This window comes from Castanea sativa, chromosome 3, assembly GCF_040712315.1.
Source record: "Castanea sativa cultivar Marrone di Chiusa Pesio chromosome 3, ASM4071231v1".
NCBI lineage: Eukaryota > Viridiplantae > Streptophyta > Magnoliopsida > Fagales > Fagaceae > Castanea > Castanea sativa.
The window spans coordinates 58,451,389-58,478,894 of record NC_134015.1 but is presented as its reverse complement, the minus strand read 5'-3'; the positions used below and the strand labels follow the sequence as shown (position 1 = coordinate 58,478,894).

Sequence of the window (27,506 nt, the reverse complement as noted above, 5' to 3'; positions counted from 1 at the left end):
TGAGTAAATCTTATACTTGCACATGCGTTTAGAGAAATTTATTTTTTGATTTTAATAAAAAAATGTCACATCATTAAAAAAAAAATGCCAAATCATTGTTCCATTAGCCATGTAAGTAACACCACTAACGGTAGTTAGTAAAATGACTAATACAACTCAATTTAAAACTAGAGGGACCAATTGTGCTCCTTTCAAACTTGAAGGATCAATTGCGCACACATGATAAACTTGAGGGACCAATATTGTAGTTTCGCTAAAAAAAAAAAGGAGGATATTACAATGTTATGGGTTCAGAATAAATTTTAGTATCATCTCAAAAAATTACATTTTAGTAATAATTAATAATGACTGATGGATAAAGATTTTGAATTTCTTTTTTAACTTTAACTACTCATAGATAAGAATATTTATTGAAAATATTTACTTTTTTATAACAAAATATTTACTGATTACGTTATAAGTTATAAATCATAACTATATGAATTTTAAGGTAAGTCAAGGTAACTAGATGCTAGATTATTTTCTTTTGGATATTCACCACTGTTAGTTTCTTTAAAACCTTCTCCCTTCTCCCATTTTGTGTGTGTGTTAAAATACTTAGTATTCTCAAAAGAAAAAATAGTAGGTTAATCCCACATTGGAAAATGAGTGTGAGTTATAGAGGTTTAAAGCCTATGTTGTATATCCAAGAGTTAGACCCTTTTGAATATACACCACTGTTAGTTTCTTTAAAACCTTCTCCTCTCTCCCCTTGTGTGTTTGTGTTAAAATACTTAGTATTCTCCCAAAAAAAAAAAAAAAAAAAGATGCTAGATTATTTTGGTAGTATCATACTATTATCAGATGACAACTTTTCTTTCCATAAACTGCACCTTTTCTTCAAAGTTCAAACCCATTGAAAATCCAAAGATCACCAAAGTGCGAATTATAGATAGATAAGTTATCAAAGCTGTATCACACATTGACATGGTCTCAGTCCTAGAGCACTGATTATTGCTATAATATAATAAACTTCTTGATCAGGAACTTGACAGATTATCAAGATTCTTATGAGTTTTTATCCTATATACTACGTATAATTTCAAGAAAATATGTAAGCTATATTGGATTTGTATGCTACAGAACTGGCCAATTATTTACTATATGGGTTAGTAAAAGTTGTCAGAATTTTTTTTTTTTTTTTTAAAAGTTGAATGTTAAGTTATGATGAACAGTTAGCTGTACAGTCCTCAGGTGCTTTAGATAGAACTTACGAAATAGAAATAAAGAAGACCTTGCAAAGATTACCAGTGTGGTACTGGCTAAATGCCCTCCGAATGTTAAGTTAGAGAGAATTTCTATAACTCTAGAGTGCCAGAGTTGTGAAAATTACGCGTACCTTGATTTGTGAGGGCTTTGGGGTTTTTATAGTTGACCTTCGTTTCTTGGTGTGGAGAAGATCTTTTCTTGTAGGGAAGATCCTCATTAATACATGTACTTTGCGGGATCCCTTTGATTAGGTTTGATCGTGAGATATAAGATATTTCCTTACATAGATATCCATGGGGTCAAGTTAAGCCAGGCTAGACCCATCGGCCTCTTTAACCTCCAAAATAGACAGAAAATTTGAACGAGCTGATGTGGTTGCTCTTATCCAAACAAAAGTAACTGAGGGCAAAATGGGAAAGAAAAAACGATTTTCAAAGAAAACCCACGTGAAGGGCCAGACACAATTTTGGAGATTTTCTTTTAGTCTAGAATTTGTGAAGGTGGCTTTATTAAGTGGGGGTATTAAGGATTTAATTTAATATCTACTCCTTTTCCTTCTCTTATTATCAATCTTCCACCAAAGCTGTTCTTCTGTTCTTCATCCTCTCTCTTTCTCCATTTAACTCCAAAGCAGCTCTAGAGGTTTATGGCTAATTGATATAAACACCTCTCTCTCTCTCTCAATAAACCCAAAACCAATTTCAATCTCTCTCTCCATAATCCAAAAATTCTAATTCCTAAACCCACGACTCTAGTTAGCAACCAAACAGAGAACAGTCCATCCATGGATCCAGTTTTGTACAAGGCTGCAGTAATAGGCGACATTATTCCTTTCAAGAACCGCGCAGACCTCCAACTCCAGATTACCCGAAATCAGAATACCGTCCTCCATGTGTACATTATAGCCCCATCTGAATCAGAGAAATCAATCGAATTCGTTGAAGGGATCCTTGGAATGTGTTGGCCACTGCTGCTGCAGATAAATGTCAACAAAGAAACTCCACTACATCTTGCGGTGAGGCACGGCCATGTTGCTGTGGTCAATTACCTTATCCAAGCTGTGAAAGGCCATCAAATGCTGCCGATGATGAATACACAGATGGACACAGCTATCCATGAGGCCATACGAAACAATCACATCGATGTCGTACAGTCATTGATCAAAGAAGACCCTCGTATTTCCTATTCCACAAATTATGCCGGCAACACTTCCCTATCGGTGCTTGAGAATAAGGATGGAATTTCACCAGCATATGACAACCCCATCGGTTTATCAGATCTACACATAGCTGTAATTTACAAGGACGAAGGTAAGCCTGTCCATCTTTTTGCTTTTTAAATTTTTTTTTTTAAAAATTTTTTATTTTATTTTTAATGCATAATTAGTATCGTTGATTTATTTTTAATCAAAAAATTGTTGAAAAGCGAGGTTTGCGGGTCTCCGGGTCCTACGGGTGTGACAAAAAAGTCAAAAAAACACTGCAATGCTCTCCTTCTTTCTTTTAAAATGCGATCATAGATCTATCTTTAATAAAAATGTTATTGAAAAGTGAGATTTGTAGTCCACGTGAATAGTATATGGGACTTACTAGTGTGACAAAAAAGTCAAAAAAACAAGGCAATGCTCTCTTTTTTTCTTTTAAAATGCATGAAAAGTACCATCTTTAATAAAAATGTTGTTAAAAAGTGAGATTTGTAGTCCTCGTGAATAGTATACGGGACTTACTAGTGTGACAAAAAAGTCAAAAAACAAGGCAATGCTCTCTTTTTTTCTTTTAAAATGTGTGAAAAGTACCATGAATCTATTTTTAATGAAAAAATTGTTGAAAAATGAAGTTTGTGGGTTTCGTGAATAGTAAGGAGACCTACTGGTGTGATAGAAAAGTCAGCAAAAAAAAAAAAAAAAAAGGAGGAGGAAAGGCAGACGCAAAACGCGTCTGCTTTTCATCCGAAACCAAACCTCACCTTATTAGTATCTTCGCATTATACAATTTTGTAAGATAGGTTGCAGAAAATATCCGTTAACAAGTGATGTACTATTGCCCTCTGCCCATGTATATCAATTTTTTTTTTTTTTTTTTAATCAGAGCATTTATCTCATTTTGTTGGTTGATCCTTTTGTCTTCTTTAGTACTCATCCCATGATGTGCTTCCATGTTCACATTATAGGAGACAAAAAAAAAAAAAAAAAACCCCCCAAATTTATTCAATATTTTTTCGCATGAATGTTGAGTCTTATCATTTATTTATTTATTTTTATAATTTTCAATAATTTAGTATGGATCTGAGTATTTGAATTCTAGATACTTCTATTGAAAATATAAGAGATGTCAATTGAGTTACCATGCTTTTGCCGGCCTACTATAAATCTACCATAAATCTAATTAGTGAAACTTATTACTTATTATTATTTAAAATGATATTTCATTTTAAATAATAGTAAGTCTCACTAATTAGATAGTGATGTGAAAGGACATTTGATGTGGTTCCCAGTACTTTTTTTTTTTTTTTTTTGTGTGTGTGACTGAAAACTCCTTAAAGAAAGGTCCGAAGGAGAATATAAATAAAAAATAAAAATCAACTTTAGATATTAATCTAACCTTTGAATAACCCATGAAATTATTAACTTTTATGAGAGGAGTTTCCCTTCTTAGTGTGGACTTTACTATGGGTTTTACATTGGATCTCACACAATGTGCGAGGAGGGAGAATAATAGGTTCCATAACTTTCTATATATATATATATACCTTAAGATAAATAGGACTAAATAAATTTCCCTAGTCCTATAGGTAGATAATAATGAACTTGCAACTTATGATTTGGGTTTGCTACTTGTCTTGAGGCCTCCTATATGGATTGAAGTTAAAACGCGAGAAGATTATCAATTCTGTAGTGAATAGTGATGCCTTTATAAAGATTTCTATGCTGACTTGACTGTATTTTCTTCTTTAAGAATAAGAATAATGGTAGTCAAAGCCGAAATACGAATATTGACATAAAGTCCCACAATTTTAGAGAGAATTTAATAAACATAAAATGTCCATGGAGTTAAAACTACTGGGCTAAAGTTTGTTGATCGTATGACTAAAGAGTAAAATTGCCAGAAAATAAATATATAAGTCTTTTAGACATGAGGACTTGCTAAACCATTTGATGTTATTTTATCTCTCTAGTTGCTCTATATCTTAGACACATATTTGGTTATTCTTTAAGAAAAAAAAAAAATACAAGATGTTTGTTATTGTAAACATAAGATCTATAATCTATTTATACAATTTATTTATCCATGGAGATATTTATATTATATCTTAACGCTGAAGCGTAGCATTTATTGTTATTACATTCCATTTGAGCCACGTCAATAGCCATATCATCTACTTATTTCCAATATTTTCTCTCTCTTTTTTTATTAAATTTCTTTTTGTTAATTTATCACCTTATAAATACACTTTCTCCAACATTTCCCCATCATTTTTACTTTTTTATCTAACTGCTACTCAATATCTTAACATTACAATTCCCCCTTTCTTTCATCTTCTTTTATTTTGACACTCTTCTTTCATTTTATTTAACTATAAATTTTGCTATTCTATTTTTCATTCAATCCATATTTTGTCCACAAAAAAATCTGAATACTCTCTCTCTCTCTCTCTCTCTCTCTCTCTCTCTCTCTCTCTCTCTCTCTATATATATATATATATATATCCTCTTTCTTTCGGTGGATTTTTAATTCTTGATTACATCTCTAATTTAGGTTAATGAATCTTTGTGATGAACACTACTTTAGGTTAATGCGATTTGGTAGTATTTTAATTTGTTATGTTTTTTTTCTTTTCTTTTCTTTGATTTATAGATATTGTCCTATGACATTATATAGTATATAATAATATAATGTTATCCTATTACATAGATAGCATGACTTGGATAATTTGTTGGTCGCAACAGTACATTTTCTTTTGAGTATTCTTTTACTCATCTTCTTTTATATAAATCTACTATTTTTCTCAAATTCTCTCCAAAAAAAAAAAAAAAAAAATTGATTACTCTCTTTCTCTCTCTCTCTTTTATTCTTTCTTGCAACTCTATTTTGGATCTATGAACTTTTTGTATCTTTAGTTTGGTTTGATACATTTTGGTAGTGTGTTTTTTGAGTTCCCCACCATATTTACTCTCACTCCCTCTTATAGTTTTGATTTGAGTTAATTCTTAGATATTTTAGAAGTGAGAATTTAAGTTTTTATTAAAATAAAATCTACATTTTTTTTTTGAGAAACACACACACACACACACACACACACACACACATGTGCGCATAAAATCCACATGGCTATGTGTTTGAATGTGTCTATCAATTATTTGAGTAATATACATGAATGTAGATTGTATTTATCAATTCTTTGAGTAATATCAATTATAAGTTTGTGACGAGGTTTGATTATCATGATAATCTCTTTAAGAGAATGAGAAATTAAAATCATTAATTGGAAAATTAAAAAAATTTAGTTGTACAAAAAAAAACATAACACACTAAAAATAAGTTTGAAGAATATAGACTATTTAAAAATAATAATGATATCTATCAAACACACCCAAGTTTCTTAATAATAAAAAAATCCAAAATGATAGAATGATATATTTATAGAGATAAAGAGATGGAAAATACTTTTAGAAATAGTTCAATTTTTGAAGGATAACAAATTATCTTCAATAAATTTTAAAGAATAAATTATATATTATACCTCATATAAACTAAGGTAAACAGTAGTAGATATAATTTTTTTTTATGAGATAATTACAATATACAGCTAATCCCACAGCTAAAAGCCTTTTCTCCCATAAGCACCCAAACACTTTATGCATGGGGAGAGGCCAATTTAGATAGTAGTGAGGAGATGAAAAGGCCAAAGGAAGTAAGGTTGGAGAAATTGTAACAATAAATTGAGAAATTAATAATTACAATAGTTAAAAATAAGAGAAATATGATATTTAGATTGTTAAATAATAGATATTTTTATTCACCTAAGATAAGTATTTGTTAAAAAATATTATAGGAAAAACTAGAAAGAAAAAGATAATGACATTGTCATTGATGTGGCTCAACTAGAGCATATTAAAAAAAAAAAAAAATTCTACAATGAATTAATAAAAAAACTGGGTAAAATAAAATTTAATTAGAAAATATAATCAATTTATCTTAAGGAGAAAACTATGATTAAAAATAACAAGATTATATAACGTTGGATCGTGAGCTATGCCATTTCACTTTAAAACCAATTGGTGATGAAAAGACACGCTCAAATCTTTTATGGCATACGACATCGCATCACGCGAGCTTGTTTTTTGAGAAATTTTAGGGAGTCAAATTATGGTCCCCCAACAATCTCTCCCTCACAATGACACTCTCCTAACTTGAACTCATAACCTTGCCTCTAATACCATTTGTTGGACCGTGAGCTATGTCACTCCATCTCAAAACTAATTGGTGATGTGTAAGACACACTTAAATCTTTTATGACATTCGACATCACACCACGCGGGTTTATTTTTAGAGTAGTTGTAAGAGGTCAAATTGTAATCCCCTACATATGATTATGCAAAAATTCATATAATGTTAATTATTGTTACAATGCTATGTGAATAATGATAATGTTGTTAACAAATTAGTCAATCATATAATCTTCTTGTTTTAAAATATTTTACATCAGAAAAATTTATAGAAACAATATGAACTGGCAAATAAAAAGAGTTACAATCATCACAAGCTACCTTTTGGATTGTAGGGTAGAAAAAATTGGGTTGAGAAAGTTTGTTTAAAACTAAAAGAACAATTTCCAAATTTTATATACTTTTTAATGATACAAAAAATGTCATCAATAACTTTTATTAATTTTTTTTTTTACTAAGTAACCTTCCTGAGAAAAAATGTATTATTTTTTAATAATAAATTTTATTAAAAATGATAATTAAGATGACTTAGTAATTATTGGTTTTCCTTTTAAACATTGTAACGTTTAATGAGGACATTTTATGAAAAGAACTGTTTCTTAATAAATAATTTTATTTATTTGAATTTAAGCTCACCCAGTAATTGGGAAAATTTCAAGTAATACTTTAGAAGGTAATTCATGTTGTAGTTTTTATTTTATTTTATTGATTATGTAGTTGAATGATGGATTTGTGATATAATTTATAAGTTTTTTAGGATATTACATGTAGTGTATGTAATGTGTGATTTATGGAGTAATATAATCGATTGATTTTTCATTATTTTTTAAAATTAATAAAAACCTCGTATATACCCTTTTTTTTCTTTTTTCTTTTCTTCTTTTAAACCTTAGTCTAAATTGCAAAATAATAATAATAATAGTAATAATAATTATAATTATTATAATTAAAAATAAATAAATAAATAAAAAGAGATCACCATAAAAAAAATTTATTACGCATAACGAGAGGGTTTGGATAGCACGTTGCGTCTGCGTCCAGCTTTCCACCTTTTTTTTTTTTTTTTTTAAGACCAGCGCTTAGTGCACTGTTCATGGGACATGAACAGTGCACTAAAGCATATGAACAGTAAAAAAAGAGTAAACAGTAATTTTTTACACATTTAAAAATTATTTTGCTACAGTATTTTCAGTTTTCAGTTTTCAGCAATAAGTTCTATCCAAACGGACCCAACATGTGGGTCTGCGACTAGTGAAAGTTAAAGGAGGAGATGAATGACTAATAAATAGTGCATTCATGAAAAACTAATGGCTCATAAACTTTGGGAGTATCATGCACTGTAATGCATGGAACAAAACTGAAAACTGTTGTTTAAATACACGTATCAAACAGGCTCTTACTTTTTGTTATTTGGAAATTTAGAAAATAACTAAAATACTTTGTAGTGGCTACTTCTATATATATAGGGTTGGGTTGAGTTGGGTTGAAGTTACACCTAGTGTAATACTAAGTAATGTTACACCATCTAATAACTTGTTATAGAATTCATATTTTGAAAATCCCACCGTTGAATTACACGTTTTATATTTTTTTAACATTCTTGCCAATTTTTATGTCAATTAGATGTTTTTTACTATCCGATCCATAACCTCATATTTTATGCATTATTTTAAACTACAAAAATTTGAATTTAAACAATTAATTGATGACATGACTATTAATTTTTGATCACCATGAAAATTTGTAAGTACGGAGAATATACAAAGAAAATGTAATCTAATGGTGGATTTGTTAAAATTCAAATTCAATTAAAAGATATTGAGTGGTGTAACATTGCTTAGAGTTACACTAGGTATAACTTGAATCAAACCCATATATATATATATATATATATATATATATATATATATATATATATATATATATTTGAATTTTGTTAAGTGGTGTCCAAAAGTTGGAAAGTTAATGTTTAATATTTTACTATTATTTAAATTTTTTTAGTTAAAATGATTAGTTATAAAGTTATTTATTTATTTTTATAATTTAATAATTATTTATTATTTATTTATGACATCATCAGTCTGACTCCGATCTGACTATATAACCGAGAACTACTCCCTATTTCGGTTTTTTGACTATATCGGTTTTTTAAAACCATACTTCCCACCATAATAAGGGTACTATTGTAATAATTTATGTATTAAATTTTTTATTTTAATAGGGGTATTTCGCAATTACATGGCATGAGCAGTAGTATGATGGCCATATAAAGTAACTATCACCTATGAAGTAAATTGAGTATCATATGAGACAATTGGGAGAATGTAAACTTAGTTTCGATTAGGAGACTTAATATGGCTCACATAAGTTTTATTTAATTATTAATTAATATATTTTATATTTATAGTATTTAGTTAAGAGAATAAATTCGGTAAGGATGTGGTGTAAAACCCATTTTTTATCCCTGCAATCTCAACATATCACATCTTCTTATCACATATATAAGAATAAGCACAATTATACCCAATTAATTCTTACTCATATATAAATCCAACCAAATTGAGAGTTTATTAAGATATTATTAAGTGTGGTAGGATGCATTGAATTTTAAGTAAAATATTGATGTGACAATCTCTTATTGAATGACCTAAAATATAGGTTTAATTTATTCCTTATCCTTACCAAATTCAGACTCTTTAGTTAATTAGTGAATAATAAAAATTACTACTAAGTATATGAGCTTCACAATCTTGTATAAAAATAAAAAATAAAAAATTAAAGGAAACCAAATATTCTTGTCCATGAAAACCATGAAATTTTTTTTAGTAAATTATAAAGTTGGTCCTTATCATTTACATCATATTTCAATTTGGTCCTTAACCTTTTAATTTGGTCATTTTAGTCCCTAACCTTTTCAGTGTCGTGTTAATTTAGTCATTGTCGTTATCTTTTGGATGAAAAAAGTTGATGTGTCAAATGGAACAATAAAAAATTATTTTTCTTGCTACATTAGTTGCCAACTATACTGCCACATTAGATTAAAAAACAAACACATCAACAACCATGTGTCCTCATTTATTTATTTAAAAACAAAAACAAAAGACTGGCTTTTTTCCCCCAAATCTAAAACCTCTCCCTCCCAATCTCTTTGGCCGATGCACCTTCATCCTCTCCCACCCCTTGCCTTCCTCTGCTCCCTATTCTTAATAAAACAATGTCCTATTCTTAATAATAAAACCATAGTGAGAGCACTAACAGTAATGTAGCCCCAAAAAAAAACCAAAATCACAAAAATAGAATATGGATCTACGTCATATGAAGGTTCTAAGTTCTAACCCAAATCTGCAGTGGAAATAAAAAGATACAAACTTTTTCTAAAAACAGAAAAGAAAAGATCCAATCTTTAGTTTGTATTGGGAGAGAATAGTCTGCCATTACACCCATTGTGTGATCTTCTGGCTGGTTTTTTCTCTTCAACTGCAGCTCTAAACAGTTACCCTGATTGTAATTTGTAAAAATTTGTCATATCCACCTCCAAATCCTTTATCACAAACACATGAAGCAACTACTTGATTGTCTAAGCCAACTGTCCAGATTCATGGAGCAGGACCCCAATCTTCGTCAAACAAGCAAGGTTGTTACAACTTACAACCATTGATATTCATGGCGCAGGATTCACAAGTGATACCAATTAGACAGATGCTATTATTCAAACCTTTGATTTCTTTTTTATTTATTTATTTATATAAATTAAGGACACGTGGCTGTTGATGTGGCAGCTCAATTGGCAAAAATAATAATATTTTAATATCACTGTTAGCCACGTCAGTATTTTTCATCCATTATCTAACAACAGGGACTATTTTGACACAATAGCAAAAGCTTAGGGATTAAACTGATACATTTGAAACATTAGGGACTAAATTGACATATAGTGTATAGAATAGGGTTCAAATATGTAATTTTCTCAAAAAATTTTAAGCGGTAGACCTTGGGGTGGAAGAATTCTCTCTAAATTTGGATTTCCTCTTCAAGATATTTATATAATTATTCCCGGAAGTATGTCTTTAATTTCATGCATGTTTTCATTTTCAAACAATAATGCATAATTACTTTGTTCTAGAGATGATCAGTACAATACTTTCACACGATGCTGCACGGACTACAACCAAAATACCAGACCAACAAGGGTGGATTCCTCTTCACTATGCTGCGCTTTCTGGTCAAAAATCGTTGGTGAAACTATTGTTAGAGTTTGACAACTGTACTGCCTACATTGCCGATAAAAAGGAAAACAAGACAGCTCTTCATTTTGCAGCTAGCCAAGGCCATATAGGCGTCATAGAAGAGCTCCTCTCCAGTTGTCCAGATTGTTGTGAACTAATCGATAATGGAGGTCAGAATGCTCTAGACGTCATCACTTTAGCCGATAACTTGGATGCCATGGTGAAGGTGAGCTCGTCTAACTTAGAGGACACTTAACTTTAACAAAAAAAAAAAAATTTCACCATAAACTATTGTTTTTTTTCGATAGACATTCTAATTTGAAAGAAATGTATCAATATATTATATATAAAGGTTAAATTAAACGAAGTTGAGGTTCCATTACAACCAACGGGGGTAATTTTGTAATTGCAATTAGACCCAATTCTTTCAAATTTGTGTATAAATGAAACAAATGCTTATTTAGGGGGGAAATTTCTAAATGACTTCATAGTTTAGAGAAGAAAAATATTAGTTCCTCGAAAAACATAAAGGGGAAAATCAATTTATCCTGGCTATTGAGACCTTTTAATGTTTTTAAGGATCGAAATCCTCTGAAAAATTTAGGAATCCGGGAGCCTCCAATTTTTATTTTAATTTTAAATTGTTGCTGTGTGTTTCAGACCTTTCGGTTAACATTTTTAATTTTTAATTTTTAATTTTTCTTGAAAATATGATAAAGTAAAAGTAACATGAATATCACTAAAATAAGATTTGAGTCTAAATATAAATTCTATTATAATATTCTGCTTAAAGTCCACAATGTATTTTAGGAGAGGATGGTAAGACGCTTGAAAGAGGTTGGCTGTAGACCTAATATTGTGCAAATTACAAAACCGAAAGACGATAATGATATCATCACCAAACCTGAAGAGACCAAACCCAAAGACGACATCATCGACCAATTCCGGAATGGAAAAGATCCGCATTTGCTTGTGGCCACACTCATAGCAACAGTATCTTTCGCGGCTGGTTTCACCATGCCCGGTGGTTACATCAGCGAAAAGGGCTCGGAACAGGGCCAAGCAATTCTCGGAAGAAGTTCAGCTTTCAAGGCATTTCTTATGAGCAATACAATAGCCCTGATGTTCTCCAGCCTTTCGGTTTTTGCCCACCTTTTTGCCCCGCTGTGGCCTGATGGAGCGATCAGTGGACTATTCAAGAGTCAGCTTGTTTGCACCACTGTTGCCATGTTCGCCATGGGGGTAAGCTTCATTACGGCCACATACGGAGTCTTAAGACAGTCCTCCGCCCTTTCCACTGCCACCCTTGTCATTGGAGTTTTCATCTCCATTCTTTTTATGCTCGAACTACTAATAGTGATACTCTGCATACCGCAATCTGTTGCTGAGACAACGACGACTAAGGTTAGTTGTTAAAGTATGTTTGGCTTATGTGTTTATTACTTATTTGCTATAAATAAATAAATAAGGTAGGCAAAAGTGGATGAATAGGGTTTGGCTTGGAGGAATTTATATTAGTTCCGTCATTGAGAAATGCCGTGAAGAATGTGATCCCTACAACTTCTTCGATGCCTGGGAATATAATATTTGTATGTTTGTTTTAATTAGAAATTTAATAAGATTCTAGAGCATATGAGATTTTTATATTTGATTTATTTCTATGAATTTTATAGGAATTATATATATATATATATATATATATTTTTTTTTTCAAAGCATCTTTACATTGGTATTTTTTTCTTAACTTTTTTTTTCAAATAAATAATGAGAAACAAAATATAAATTATAAATCATGATAAATTCACTAAAACTTTAGTCTAATATTTTTGAACATGTATTATGTGTATAATATGAAAATAATTATTAAAATATGTGTTCTACATGGCAATCAGGACATCATTTCTTGTTAATAAAAATAATTTAATTTCTTTTAGCATCTAACTTAAACCCAGATAAAAGAGATCCTAAAAAAAAAAAAAAAAAAGACTAATTGGAGGGTGAAAAGATAAAGACATCTAGCTCTTTTTAGGTTTATTTTTATTTGTTACACGGTAGGGAAGAATGTATATAATTGCATGTTTATAAAAATAAATAAAAAAATGTAACTTTTTTCAAGTGCTAGAATTTGGATTTCCTCTAGATATTGGAATGGGAGTACCCATCATTTTTTAAAGGAAATTCACATTCCTATAAAAATGGGATTAAGTGCGAATCAAAATACCCACAAACATTTGATTCCCTTATGTGATTTGCAACCAAATCTAAGAATGTGAGAGAATCTTTCAACATTCTTAAGATTCCTAAAATATTATCTCATACTAAGTGCCCCTAAGGTAAGGTTTGAGTCTAAATTTAAAGTCTATCATAATATTTTGCTAAAAATCTACAATGTATTTTAGGAGACAATTGTACTGTCGAAATTAATGGGAAAAGAATATTGTAAACAAAATTTTATAGAAAATGGAAACAAGAAATGGAGAGAGAACGAACATGAGAGTTACATGATTTGGCTCGATAACTACATTTTTAGTATATGATCAAGTTTGTGTTTAAAGAACTATAAGCATCAAGGTGGTATATATAGAGGCTATAGAGACTAGGGTTAGACCTAGTGGGGATTCAAAATGTACATTTTGAATCCCTAGTCTCTATTCCACTCTTTCTCAAACTTACGGTAAAAGGTTAATGATACCTTAAATTGAAGTTTACAATTTTGAAATGTGAATGATAATTAGAAGACGTCCAAGGGAGTGAATTTCTTGTCAATAAGTAGGTCTGTGGGCAGTGACTTTAGATTTTTAATTAACTAGCATGTACCCTTGAATATACATGGATGCATTTAAATATAAACACAATTTTTTAATCATAAAAATATATATAATTGACTGAATTATTAGAAAATATAAACATAATTAGTTGTGTATTAAAACTCTTGCCTAAGTTTAATACTACTTGTGATTATTTTTATTCTAATTGTTAATAAAATAGAAAGTGTGGTAATTTTTGTTGAGTAGATATATGATTGGTTTTTTATTTTTTTTTTGTAAAGATTTTATTTTATTTTGTGCCTGTGATTGTCTATGGTTCCTTTTCATTGTTTCAAATTCAAACCCAATAAAACTTAATGCAATTTTTCTTCAATAAATAAATAAATAAATCAAACCAAACAAATTTTTTGGGATTGTGCTTTTATGTATTCTTATAAAAGATTGACTTTTTCATGAGGACGGCTTTGGTTTGCTTTTTATGTTAAAATACCCCCGTTGTAACTATTGAATTATAAAAAAAATAATAAAAATCTCTACACTTTTATTTATCAATTTTTATCTTAGAATATGTTCATTAACGGTGAGGTTTTGAGGTTTGTAAGATTTGTTGTTGATTTTTTTTTTTTGATAAAAAAATTTGTTGTTGAAGTTTGTGAAAAGTAATTGGTTCTGATTTTTTTTTAAGTACTATTTATATATTTAGATTTGAATTTTGATTTAAATTATGAAATTTGTTATTAGTAATTCCTTTCTTTTTGTTAAATATGGCCATGAAACAAGTTATAATTAATTGATTGATGGACAATGTGATTGACCAAGAATTTGATATTATTTTACTGTCAATTCATTAATATGAGAGGTTCTCTCTCTCCAAAAAACAATGGTTAATTCAGTTTGATTTTTAGACAATTTCCTAATGATATCGATTGTGTTTAAGCAGAATATATAACAATGTATAAAGAAATATATAACAATGTATAGATCCTATGAAGTTTGATAGGCACCAATTATGCACCTCTCTACAAGGTAATATATGAACTTAACTAAAAATTTACATGATTAATATTGTTAAAAAATATGCAGAAAAAATTGTTTATTAAGTAGTGTACATAACACCAGCCAGAGCACATAAGAGTGCTGACGTGGCTAGATCCAAGCCTTACATGTGGAGCAGTTGTGAGCAAAGGAGAGGAAACGTTGGCTGAAGAAAGAGATCTTTGGCCTGTACCAACGATGTGACTATCTTGGGGAAGAGTGAGATTTACACCTAACATAGACACCTAACACTTGTACAAAAAGGAGATAGTGACCCCCTCCGGTCAGAGGTTATGAAACACCCCTTATTGATTGAGCTTGTACTGGACCACTGTTGAGGAAATTTGTATCACTCCTAATGCCCCTAATGTCCCTTTCCTTGTCCAAGGATTGCTCCCCACGTAGTGACAAAGTCACCCTCTGTGCCACTGCCCTAACTTTGGCATGCTCACTCTCTCTCCTTCAACCATTACATAGTACAATAGCTATATTATGATTCAAATGGAGGAATCATGGTTTGACATCAATCTTTGTGTACCTAGCAACATTTCTCGTACTATAAGAGAAACATGTTGTTAGGCCATTAGGGGAAGAACCAAAAAAGAATACTAGAGAAAAGGGTAGGAAATTTGTGTAGGAAAGTGAGGTAGAGAAAAGGCTTCCCTTTCAAGAAGAACACCATCACTGTACAAGAAAGACTTTCCTTTTCACATAATAGAGAGTTCAAAAGAGTAAGGTATATTCTCCCCTTTTCTCACCCGTGGTTTTTCATCCCTTCTAAAGGGTTTTCCACCTATTTCCCTTGTCTTCTTTACTTTCCGTGTTATGCTTTCTTTTTCTCTTGACGTTAAGGTGTTAAAGCTTTCATTTTTATCTTTCCTAAACTTTTTCATTTAAATGTATAGTTAGATATCTTAATTATTCTCTCACATAAGCTTATAGATCTAACTTGCACGTACATTTTTGGCGACTCTACTAGGGAGCATATCTGGTTATTTCTCTTTTTAGCTATATTCTGTTTATCCTCTTCATACTCTTATAGTTAGTTGTCTTTATCCTTAGTTCAATGCCTCCAAGGAAGAAAAACGTAGGTGCTCAAGCTGGTTCGAGTGAAAACCAGTTGAAGGAGCCAAGCATGGACCATGTATCAATGCACACCGAAAGCACGAAATCATCTTACGATGTTGGACAGCCTGATAACTTAGGTATTGTGGCAGCCATTGAAGACCTCCAATGTTCTCAAGCTACCATGTGGGCAGAGTTTCAGTATTTGCACCAAAGTATGTCTACCCCTTAGACCTCAGGGAGACACCAAAAGGTCGAATCTTGTTCCACCTCAGAACCAAGATCTGCGTTTGAACTTAAGGGCACCCCCACAACCTGAAAGATCTCAAGCATATCCCTACCTGACTAGGGAGGATGTTAATACCATTTTACTTGAGGCTAGAAAAGCAAAAAGCTCGGCTCACATCAACACCAGGCCTTCTTATCCTAAGGAAATGGCTAGGAGATCATACCCTGTCAACTATACCCCTCCCATCTTTCCTAAGTATGATGGCTTGGCAGGGAATGCTAAAGAACATATCAGAAGGTACGTAGACGCATTGACAGCCCACTCTCACAACCATGAGTTGAGGCTCAGGGAGTTTTCCAAATCCTTGGAAGGCCAAGACTTTACCTAGTACACCAACCTTTCACTAGGGTCAGTCTTGAGCTGGAACGACATGGTCACCCAGTTCATGAAGAAATTATTCGCTTTGGATGAAAAGCTTACTCTATCAAATCTACAGAAGGAGAAACAGAAGGTATATAAGGGGCTACTGGACTACACCCATAGGTTCAGAGACCTCTCTTTAATATGTTAGGACCTTGTAGAGGAAGAGAGGCTAGTAGATATTTGCATTGCTAGCATGCTATATGAGTACTGTCCTTACTTAGAAAACCTACAGATCTCAAGTTTCACAAGGTTGGTAGAAGCATCCAGGACAACAAGTATGTTAGTGAGGAAGCCTTCCAAGGGCTTGACTTCACAGACCGCGAGTACTCCCAAACGACCCTGGAAGCGAGAGAGCAAAAAAGTGGAGGTAACTGTGGTGAAAGAGCCAAAAAAGGCTGCCAAAGGCAAAAAGAGGGAAATGTGTTGTATTCCTCCTCCTTTTTCTATCTCAACAAAAGAGCTGTATAGTATCCTAAAAGCCTAGGTGAAGGATGGTATGGTGGTTTCACCAAAATGCAAGCACTGAGGAGGAAAAGTGAGGTACGCTTTACTGCAGGTATCATAGGAGGAGTGACCACCATACCATGGATTGCTATGCTCTGAGTAACATCTTTCATGAGAGAATGGCCAAGGGTGATTTGGTCATTAAGAACGAAAAACGTGCAGATGCAAGGATGAATAGGCCAAAAGGGGACTATGACCTTGATCTTTGAGGACATGCTGCACAAATAGGTGGAAGATTATGTTGATGACTTGGTAGTGAAGGCAAAAAGCCTGTTTGAACACCTATTGCATTTGAGACAAGTTTTTGAGAGGTGTAGGGAGTACAACCTGAGGATGAACCATTCGAAGTGCGCCTTTAGGGTGTCCTCATGGAAGTTTTTGGGTTTCCTTTTCCATCACAGAGAGATTGACCTGGATTCCACTAAAGCTAAGGCAATAGCTTCACTCACCCCACCAATAACTTTGAAAGAGTTAAGGATCTTTGTGGGAAAAGTGTCCTCCTTGAGAAGGTTTGTTCCAAGTTTGGTTGAGATCTTAAAACCATTGGTTAAGCAAACCAAAAAGGTAGTAACATTTGTATGGTGTGATCAATGTGAGAGAGCATTTAAGAAGATACAAGCAATTCTGGAAAATCCTTATACTATGGTGGCTCCATCACTTGGTAAGTCTCTTTTGTTATACATAGCAAACACGGAGCAATCGTTAGGAACATTATTAACTCAAGAAAAAAAGGGCGTGGAGGAACCAATATACTACATTGGCAGGCTCATGAAGGGACCAGAGCTAAGATACTCAACGACTGAAAAGGTATGTTTATCTTTAGCTTTTGCTATGTCAAAATTCAATCACTGCTTTCTAGGGCATCGCATTCAGTTGGTAACCAAAAGTAATCCTGTGAAATATCTCTTGACCCGCCGTCAACTATTGGAGAGAATGGCTCAATGGGCCTTCCTGACGTAGTGCCATGATATCGAGTGCATAAAGCCATCTGCCATCAGAGGACAGGAGGTAGCCGACCTGCTAGCCAACTTCCTAGGGACAAGTGATTACTCACTTCCCCAATAGGAATTTTTGGTGACAGAAGAGCAAAAATGGTCCATGCACTTCGATAGCTCACCTACATTCTAAGAGGGGGATAAGAGTGGTATTGAAGTCCCCAAGGGAAGAATACACGTTTGCGTACAAGTTACGTTTCCCCTGTTTGAACAATAAATTAGAATATGAAGCCCTAGTAGTGGGATTGAAGGCTGCCAAGAGACTTGGCATAAGAAGATTAAAGGTATTTGGGGATTCTGAGTTAGTCCTTAAGAAAATTGAGGGAACCTATTAGGTGAAGAATCCTAGCTTGGCCAACTAAGGGCCACAACACAAGAACTCATGAAACACTTCACCTCCATAGAATGCAAAGTGATTTACCGGAATGAGAACAAGTTGGTTGATTCGCTGGCCACCCTAGCCACCAAATCTATATTGAAGAAAGAAAAAATGACACTTTGGGTTGAGAAACAGCCTAGCGTGATCAAAAGTGGGTTATGCCTCCCTAAAGATTGGCAAGAACCCTTGTTAAAGGAAATGATCCAGGGAAGGGACATTGGATCAAGCTTACCATCAAATATGAAAGACTTCCTCTAGATCAATGGGGACTTGTTTTTAAGAGGAGCAAAAGGGTTGTTGATGAAGTGTGTCTCAAGGTAAGAATGATTGACATGGCTGCATAGGTTACACCATGATGTTTATGGAGTAAACCTCAATGTCGGCCTATATAGAAGATTGCAGAGGCTAGGGGTCTTTTGGCTAGAGATGGCCAGTGACACTAAGGAGGAGAAGAGAGACTACAAGACTCGTTCCATTATACCCTAATGGTGAAGTATGAGAAGAAGATTGGCAAAATCCGTACATGAGATACCTTTAAGAAGGTATACTACTTGCTGATCGATTGAAAAACAAAAGGTTGAAGAGATATGTAACAAGATTCAAGGTGGTAGATGGGAAGTTGCTTAAGAGAAGCTTCAAAGCTTCCAAGGGAAGTGGATGGAATGCATTTCCAGTAAGGAGGTAAAGGGTGTTCTCTCAGATTTACATGAGAGGGAGCCAGCAAGACACCCTAGTGGAAGAAAACTATGGCAAATGGCTTTGCGCTAGGGATACTACTGGCCTACCATGTAGAGAGATGCCCAAGATTTCGCCAAAAAGTGTCAAAAATGTCAAATGCAAGGAGATGAGATACATACCAGCCACTAGAGCCTCCACCCAACTATGGCTCCATATCCTTTCTACAGCTGGGGGCTGGACTTCATAGGTCCCATAAATCCTCCTTCTAAATGATGCATTTGGATATTGGTAGCCATTCAACTATTTACTAAGTGGGTGGAAGCTGTGGTCATGAAGAAAGCAACAGGTAGCTTAGTGGCTAATTTTCTGAGGGAAAATATAATATGTCGTTTTGGGGGATACCAAACAGATTCATTTATGATAATGGCACACCAATCTTGATCAAAGATGTGCGTTGTTTAACAGAACGGTACTCCATAACTTACATGACATTGACACCTTATTATCCTAAAGGAAATGGTCAGGCTAAGGCCTCTAACAAAAGATTGCTAAAGATATTAGGAAAGATGACTAAGGAGAATGGAAAAGGATGGAGAGAGGAAATTCCTATAGTTTTGTGGGCTCATAGAACAACCAAGTCACAAGCTACAAGTGCCTCACACTTTTCCTTCGTCTATGACACTGAGGTTGTCATCCCAATAGACTTAGTAAGGCTAGTAGTGAAGCTAGCGGAGATATCAAGGGTACCCAGAGAAGACATCTTGGAGATTGTTGAAGAAAAATGTGACAATGTTGCCTCTCATAACCGCCTTTACCAGACAAGTATGAAGGCAAGGCATGAAGGCCAAGTTAAAGAAAGAAAGTTTCAAGTGGGAGAACTTGTTTGGAAAACAGCCCCTCATGTACGAGGTATGGCTGGAGCTGTCAAGCACAAGTTTTCGTCAAAGTGGGGAGGACCTCACATTTTGGAAGAAGCACACCAGACTGGACATTATTGGCTGAAAGATCAGACAAGTACAAAGGCGTATAGCCCCATTATCGGAGTTCACCTTAAGAAGTACTATGCTTAATTTTTTAACCTAATTCTTTCTATTCCACAATATTTATACTACTATAAATAAGACCCTTTCCATTATGTTATTTCATATTTTACTATTCATGATATGTATGCAAAGTTCAATATCCTAACTGAATAAAGACATAATATAGTTTACAATAATTGGGTCTCCTATGACCATAAAATATTACAAACTTGGAAATTAAATAATATCTATAAGAGTACTAATATTTTCAATAGAAAAATCTAGATGGCTTAGAGCACCCAGCTCACCTTCGAACTTTTCAATTTCCTTGTCTAAAGAACGTTGTTCAACTGCAACACCTTCTAGCTGAGTCTAAAGGGAAAAACTAGCTTCCTGTTTAGATGACAAATTTTCTGGAAGCTTGGCTTTGGATTCCTGGAGTTGGGTGATTAAAGTATTGTCCACCTCTGCGGTCGACTTTTTTTCCTTCGCTTTGTTGATACAAGAGATTCTTTTAACTCTTAATTGTTGAAGCAAGGTTAAAGAAGCATGAACAGAGGGCCCTGCCTTCTTTAGGTCCCTCAATGCGATGACACGACTCTTCAGACACCCGACATTGAAACCCATGCTCTCAACATCACCTAACGTAGAAAGGAATTCATCAAAAGAAAGAGTCAAATTATGCTCTTTACCTTTGGACTGTAGTTAGGACACGACAAACCCAATTCACTCCAACATAAAGCTCTTAAGAGGCAGTGTCCACTTGTCAGTATCCCCCTTCATCTTAGGATACTTTAAAAGCAGTTTGAAACAAACTGCTTTCAAAGAGAAAGCAATGAGAACAGTGAGTCTGCCTCGGTAGTTTCACTTTCTCGGTCTGTGGAAGTGACTTCTACAAAATCTTATTTCTCTTGGGGATTGTCAGTGTACACCCAATTAGAATCCCCCCTTTTGACATTAGATTTTGTTTCCTCCTTAGAAACCACTTCCTGTACAAAGGTATCTTGTGCCAAAGAAGTGGCTTTCACTTTGGCTGAAGTCTGAAGAACAGCTTCTTTAACCTGTCAAAAGTCAAAAGAGAGAAAAAAGAAAAGAGTCACATATGCCATTGATCAAGAAAAACATTACAAAAGAAACAAGATAAGGACGAAACGTACATACTCTTGGTTTCATCATAGTAGGAACCTTGATGTTCTTCCATTTCCTTTTGATGGCTAAAGTTTTGGATTTGGCAAAAAGTTTCAAAGTCAAATCACCTTAGAATATAAGTGGAATGTCCATACGTTGAGACCCACTTTCTCCAAAACTCCTAACACACTCCTAACACCAAACCACCATGCTTCAAAACTTGGGTGAAGGTAATCCAACTTTGGATGGGGAGGCAAGAGGAATTTCAGAACCAGGCACTAACACCTTAATAAGATTCCCCCTCTTGAAAGCTAATAACGCCACTCTAGCAGGTGGGGTTGGAGTGGAGAAATGCCCCGGTACGCCTTGGTCAAAACCAAATTGGTGGGCAAATCTCTAAGGGTTGTAGGCTTGGGTTTCAAAGTCATCCTGAAAACGTGCCTGGAGATGGAAAGTAGAGGCACAAGCAACAAAAGAGAGCTCCTCCTTAAACCAAGGAGCATCTCTGTAATGAGAAACAATTTTCATTTTCAAAGAATAAAACAAAGGTGGAAGTCCACCCTCAAGGGGGGAATAAGGTCTAGTTGTCCAATTAGTGGGTTCATCCAACATTTTGCGAAGGAAGCTATCAGAAGATACCACAACCTTATTCCAACCCCATGATCATGGTAATCCTTAGGGTGATGGTAGGCTGGTCTTAAAGGAACTTAAAACTTTGGGGACAGGAACATAGCTCCTAAAGTGTTCCCATAGCCATGTTTCTACTTGGAATTTACCCCAAGAACATTGTAGGTCAAGGGTGAAACAATCTAAATGTGAATACAGAGTTCTTAAGAAATAAAGGGCAATGGCGAAAGTGTGCCCTTTGGCCAACTTGATAGCTAAAGGGAAATGTCTACTTAGAATCTTTTCATGATGATATCCTTGGAATAAATGGCGGGATGACAAGAAAGCAATAAAAGTCTTAAGTTCATAAGGGCTAGAAATTACCTTCTCCTATTACAAAGTTTGTGACCTCCTTTAAAGAGTCCGAGCTAGCTTCTTCATCCATGCCATCTGCATATTCCCTCTAAATGTATCTAATCCACCCCCAAAAGTTGGCCCTGGAACCTCTGTCACCACCAACACTAGTGTCCTTTAGCACTTCCTCGTTGGGGGCTTTCCCTTTCGTTGTTGCCTTCAGAACTAGTTTCTTCAAAGTTTTCTACACTGCATCTTCAAGGAACTTTACAGCTTTGGCCTCATTAGGAGACAAGGAAATGTTGGTCACCTCTTCATCACCAAATAGGGGGAGTCTCAACATCTCATAGACATTCTCAAGGGAGGGAGAGACTTCCTGACACCATATAAAGATGTGGGTAGTAGAATTCCATCGGTACAAGAAAGAAAAGAGGCTTTCACTATCCTTGCTGATACCCAAGCCAAAAAACACCAGGCTCTCCACATCCGTAGTCAAAAGATCATCAGGCTCTCCACATGTTGTGTAGAGAGGATCTGTAGAGCAAGAAATAGACTCCTAATCAAAACTTTTGTCGAACAGGAAGTCTTCAAAGAAGGGGGAATTATCCATTTCTCCTCTATTGGAGGATTCTCTTCTCCCTCTAACAATGGCCTATTGGCTTTTAGGGTTGAAGGTTCTGTGGCCTTTACAGAACTAGATCGCAGACTACGTTTGACACCCATGAGTTTTGTGTTTACAAAAGTTTTGAGATCTGGGTTCGGGAAAGAAGAAGATAAGGAGAAAATTCAAGAAATGAGGAAAAGGGAGTAGTTTCTTTCCATTTATACTTTGGGCAATTACTCCTTTCCCTCTAAAAGAGCCATTCAAAAGTGAAGCATCTTTTTTTAAAATAGTTGACACGTGTCAGCAGGGGGAAGAGCTAGAATCTCTAACAAAGTTAGTTAGCAAAAGCAAAAGGAAAAACCACATTCGCAGATATAATGAAAAGGCGTAATCCCTCATCAAAAAGTTTAATTTTATACTTTTTCTTTGTATTTTAATTAACTGACATGTTTATATGTTGTTCCTTTGTACATAAGTATAGTAAAAAGTGGGAAAAACATAAAATTACACAGCAATTTTTTAACATTGTTTATGTGTGTGTGTGTGTGTGTGTGTGTGTGTGTGTTCAAAAAAACAAAAAGGAGGATTTATACTTGGTTTGGCCCTTATGGCCTATCACCCCTTTTCTATACATTAACTAAAAAAAAAAACAACCACAACAACAAAATAAAATAACCTACAACCTAAGGCCAATAATATGACATGTTTACAAAAAGAAAAGGAAAGAAAAGAAAATGACTGGGGGTTTGAAGGTGAGGAGCTTAAGGGGAGCGAAGCTTGTAGGCATCCAATTATCTCCCCGAATCAGTCTTCTTGGGGATATTCTAGAGCCAAGACCTCCTCCTCTTCATCCTTCTCCTCATCCTTCTTTTATGCCTTGGAACATTCCCCATGAAGGCGTCATAGACCGCATCCTCAGCATCTTCTTCGAACTTCAACCAAAGTTCTTTTGAGTCCTCTTCCTTTTCTTCTTCACTACCTTCCCATGGTTGAACTTCTTGGGGAATGAAAACTTGATGGGGAAGGGGAAAGATGGGAAAGTAGAGGGGAAAAGAAGGGGGAATGAGGTTTGGAGTGGCTGGTGGTGCATTGTTAATGCTCGGTCACTGCTGGAGGAGTCTAAACTATTCTTGGGAGAGTTAGAACTTGCAGATAAGAAGTTGGCCATTTTGGTTGATGATGAGGGTTTTCTCTGAGAAGAAGAAGAAAAAGATATGGATGCAAAATGAATGAAGAATAAAGGAAGATCTTTTCCCTTTTAATCACCATCCGGAGTTAAGTGAAAAGACACAACATTTATGAAAAGTGATGTTTGTTTGCCAAGCACTGGATACGAAGCAACACCAAAATGGCTAGAAACGCCTGTGGAGGCCACATGTCCAGTTTTGAACGTCAGGAGGCATGATTGCTCAATCATTGAAGTCTGATACAATGTAGCTGTCAAACACTTTGGCCATCAACACCATTGACAGTTAGGGGGCTAATGTACATAACTCCAGCCATAACACATAAGAGTGCTAGCATGGCTAGATCCAAGCCTTACACATGAAGTGGCTATGAGCAAAGGAGAGGAAATGTTGGTTGAAGAGAGGGATCTTTGGCTCGTGCCAATGGTGTGACTATCTTGGGAAAGAGTGAGATTTGCACCTAACATGGACACCCAACACTTGTACAAAAGGGAGATAGTGACCCCTTATGATTAGAGGCTATGAACACCCCTTATTGGCTGAGCTTGTGCTAGACCACTATTGAGGACACGTGTATCACTCCTAGCACCCCTGATGTCCCTTTCCTTGTCCAAGGATTGCTCCCTATGTAGTGGCAGAGTCACCCTCCGTGCCACTACCCTAACTTTGGCATGCTCACTCTTTCTCCTCCAGCCGTTACATGGTACAATAGCTGTATTAGGATTCAAATGGAGGAATCATGGTTGACACCTGTCTATGTGTACCTGGCAACATTCCTCGTACTATAAGTGGAACATGTTGTTGGACCATTGGGGGAAGAACCAAAAAAGAATACTAGAGAAAAGGGCAAAAAGTTTGTGTAGGAAAGTGAAGTAGAAAAAAGGCTTCCCTTTCAAGAAGAATACCATCACTATACAAGAAAGACTTTCATTTTCACATAATACAAAGTTCAAAAGAGTAAGAGATATTTTCCTCTTTGCTTATCTGTGATTTTTCATCCCTTCCAAAGGGTTTTCCATGTATTTCCCATGTCTTCTTTACTGTTTATGTTATGTTTTTTTTTTCCTCAACATTAAGGTGTTAAACCTTTCATTTTTCTCTTTCCTAGATTTTTTCATTTAAATGTACTATTAGATATTTTATCTATTCTCTCACATAAACATATAAATCTAACTTGCATGTACAAGTATTTATATTAGAGGGTACTTATATTACATGAATTTTAATATATTCTAATACCATAATTTTGCAAATAATTTCTTTTAGATCTCACTTTTAATAGTTTTCTTGTGCATCATACATGTTAGCGGCTAGTGTGTGTGTGTATATATATAACTGAAGATGTTCGACTTTTAATTGACCTTATAATATTGTGCCACATAAGTTTTGAAACTTCAAATATTTACTTGTCATTGTGATGATATTACATCTTAATTGAATTTAAATTTTATTCAATATTTAAACCCTCCTTTAGAATCTTAGTAAATCATATTTTCTTTGAATAGTAATATCTACATTTTCATATAAAAGAAATTCTAATAAGTGCTCGATAATACAATATATAATTTCCTATATAGCTACAATCATAATAAATGTTCATTCTTAACTACCATTTTTTTTAGAAGACAAGTATCATAATTATTAATTAATTCATAATTAGAAAAAAACTTAAAGAAAGAAAAAACTTATATTAAGTAATATATATATATATATATAAAAGGACAAAGTTTGGTTACAAACTTAATAGTAGTTAATTGCTACAACTTTATTTATTATCTTTTTATTATATATGAATTTTGACAAATCAACAATTTGATAACATTTTTTTTATATCCTTTATGCTTACAAAATTTTCAGAAAATCAAAGATCAATAACTCTAGGTCATCAATCAGATGTTTAAATTTTAAGTTTCTGTAATCTAAAAGTATGTATAAAAACAAGTTTATGGATCAAATAATAAATTATATATACTTGATTAACATAAAATTTGACATGCGTGTTAAGAACATAAAAAACTGTGACTTTCAACTATTAGAATGGAGTCCAAATTTCATAAGGATGGAGTGTAAAACTCATTTTTTATATAATCTAATAAAAGATTGTCATATAAGTTTTTTACTTAAAATTCAATACATCCTATCACACCTAATAACATATTAATAAACTTTTGGTTGGGTTGGATTTTTATATGAGTATTAGAATTTATTGAGTATAGCTATGTCCATTCTTTAATATGTGATATGATGATGTGACATGTTGGGACTGAAAAGTGTAAAACTTAGGTTTTATATTACATCCTTATACAATTTAATCTCTTTCAAAATATGTAGCCATGTTATTTTTTTGAGTAGTACTACAGTCACAAACTATTTTATAACACTTTTACAAACTATTGATATGTCCAACTTCTTATTAGTTTTCATTTAAGCCCACTATTTACATCACTTTTTCACTTATCAATAACTACTCACCACGTCAGCAGTTTGTAAAAAAGTTTGTATCTCTAATATTACTTTTTTTTTTTTTTTTTAGTAATTAATTCATTGGCTACAACCAAGCTTGTAGCCAAACTTTGTCTATAAGTAAAAATGTGGTCATTGAAAACTTTCTTATATATTTTTATAGGTAAAACTTAGGTACAGTACCTTAGATTCTGTTCCTTAAGTTCCTCTCTTAATATTCAGTCATGTGGCTACTTAATTAAAAAATATATTTTCAACCCATGAGAGAAATCCACATGATAGAATCTTGAAAGAGGAACCTAAGAAACAGCACCAAAGTATTGTACCTAAGTCTTGCCTTATTTTTAAATATGTTTCTAAAAATATTGATAATAATAAATGAATAAATAAAAATGAAGAAAGGTTACTGAAGTCCAACCACGTTAAATTTTGTTCCTTTAATTACTCAGCCTCAAAAAAATAAAATAAAATCAGCCTTTAATTTTGAAATTCACTTGCGGTTTATGGCAGAAATCTTGTACAGGAAGCAAAAGTCCCACTGTGCGTTCGAATGAGGACTTTTATAGGAAAACAAAAGAGTCTCATTTGACGGTGTCCATACTAACAGCAACAGTAACCTTCGCAGCTGGTTTAACCATGCCTGGGGGTTACGTTACAGACAAGGGCCATGATCAGGGCACTGCGATTTTGACAAGATCGAACGCTTTCAAAGCATTCGCTATAGCTAATGCCCTAGTGCAAGCCTTGTCTACTACATCTGTGTTTATTCATATTTTTATGGAGATATGTCCCGGCGTGTTGTTTTTGGCTCAGTTTTATCAACAAACGTGGAGGTGGACTTCCACACTTTACTCGCCGCTTACGATGGTTGCATACGTTACCGGCACATACGCAGTATTGGACCACTCGTCAGGGTTTGCCATCGCCTATATTGTCATCGGTATCTTATTATTACTCATCGTTTTATCATGTGGTTCATATTTCTTAGATAATTCTGTAATAGAAATAATAGAGCCCACCTTCAAAGAAATAATAGAGCCCTTCCTCATCTTCAAAAAAGAAATAATAGAGCCCTTCCTCATCATAAGATCCATCATGGATATGATAAGAAATAGCACCATTTTTTTGTACTTCAAGAATATCTAA

General features: G+C 33.8%; 1 protein-coding gene across 1 annotated transcript; it reads left to right on the top strand.

Annotated features, from left to right (window-relative positions):
- The first annotated feature begins 1,817 nt into the window (after positions 1-1,817).
- On the top strand, positions 1,818-27,506 carry LOC142629243 (uncharacterized). The gene is made up of 4 exons (XM_075803200.1): positions 1,818-2,558; positions 10,818-11,146; positions 11,731-12,324; positions 26,871-27,506. The coding sequence occupies exons 1-4, from the start codon at positions 2,033-2,035 to the stop codon at positions 27,504-27,506; spliced, it is 2,085 nt and encodes a 694-aa protein (XP_075659315.1). The 5' UTR covers positions 1,818-2,032.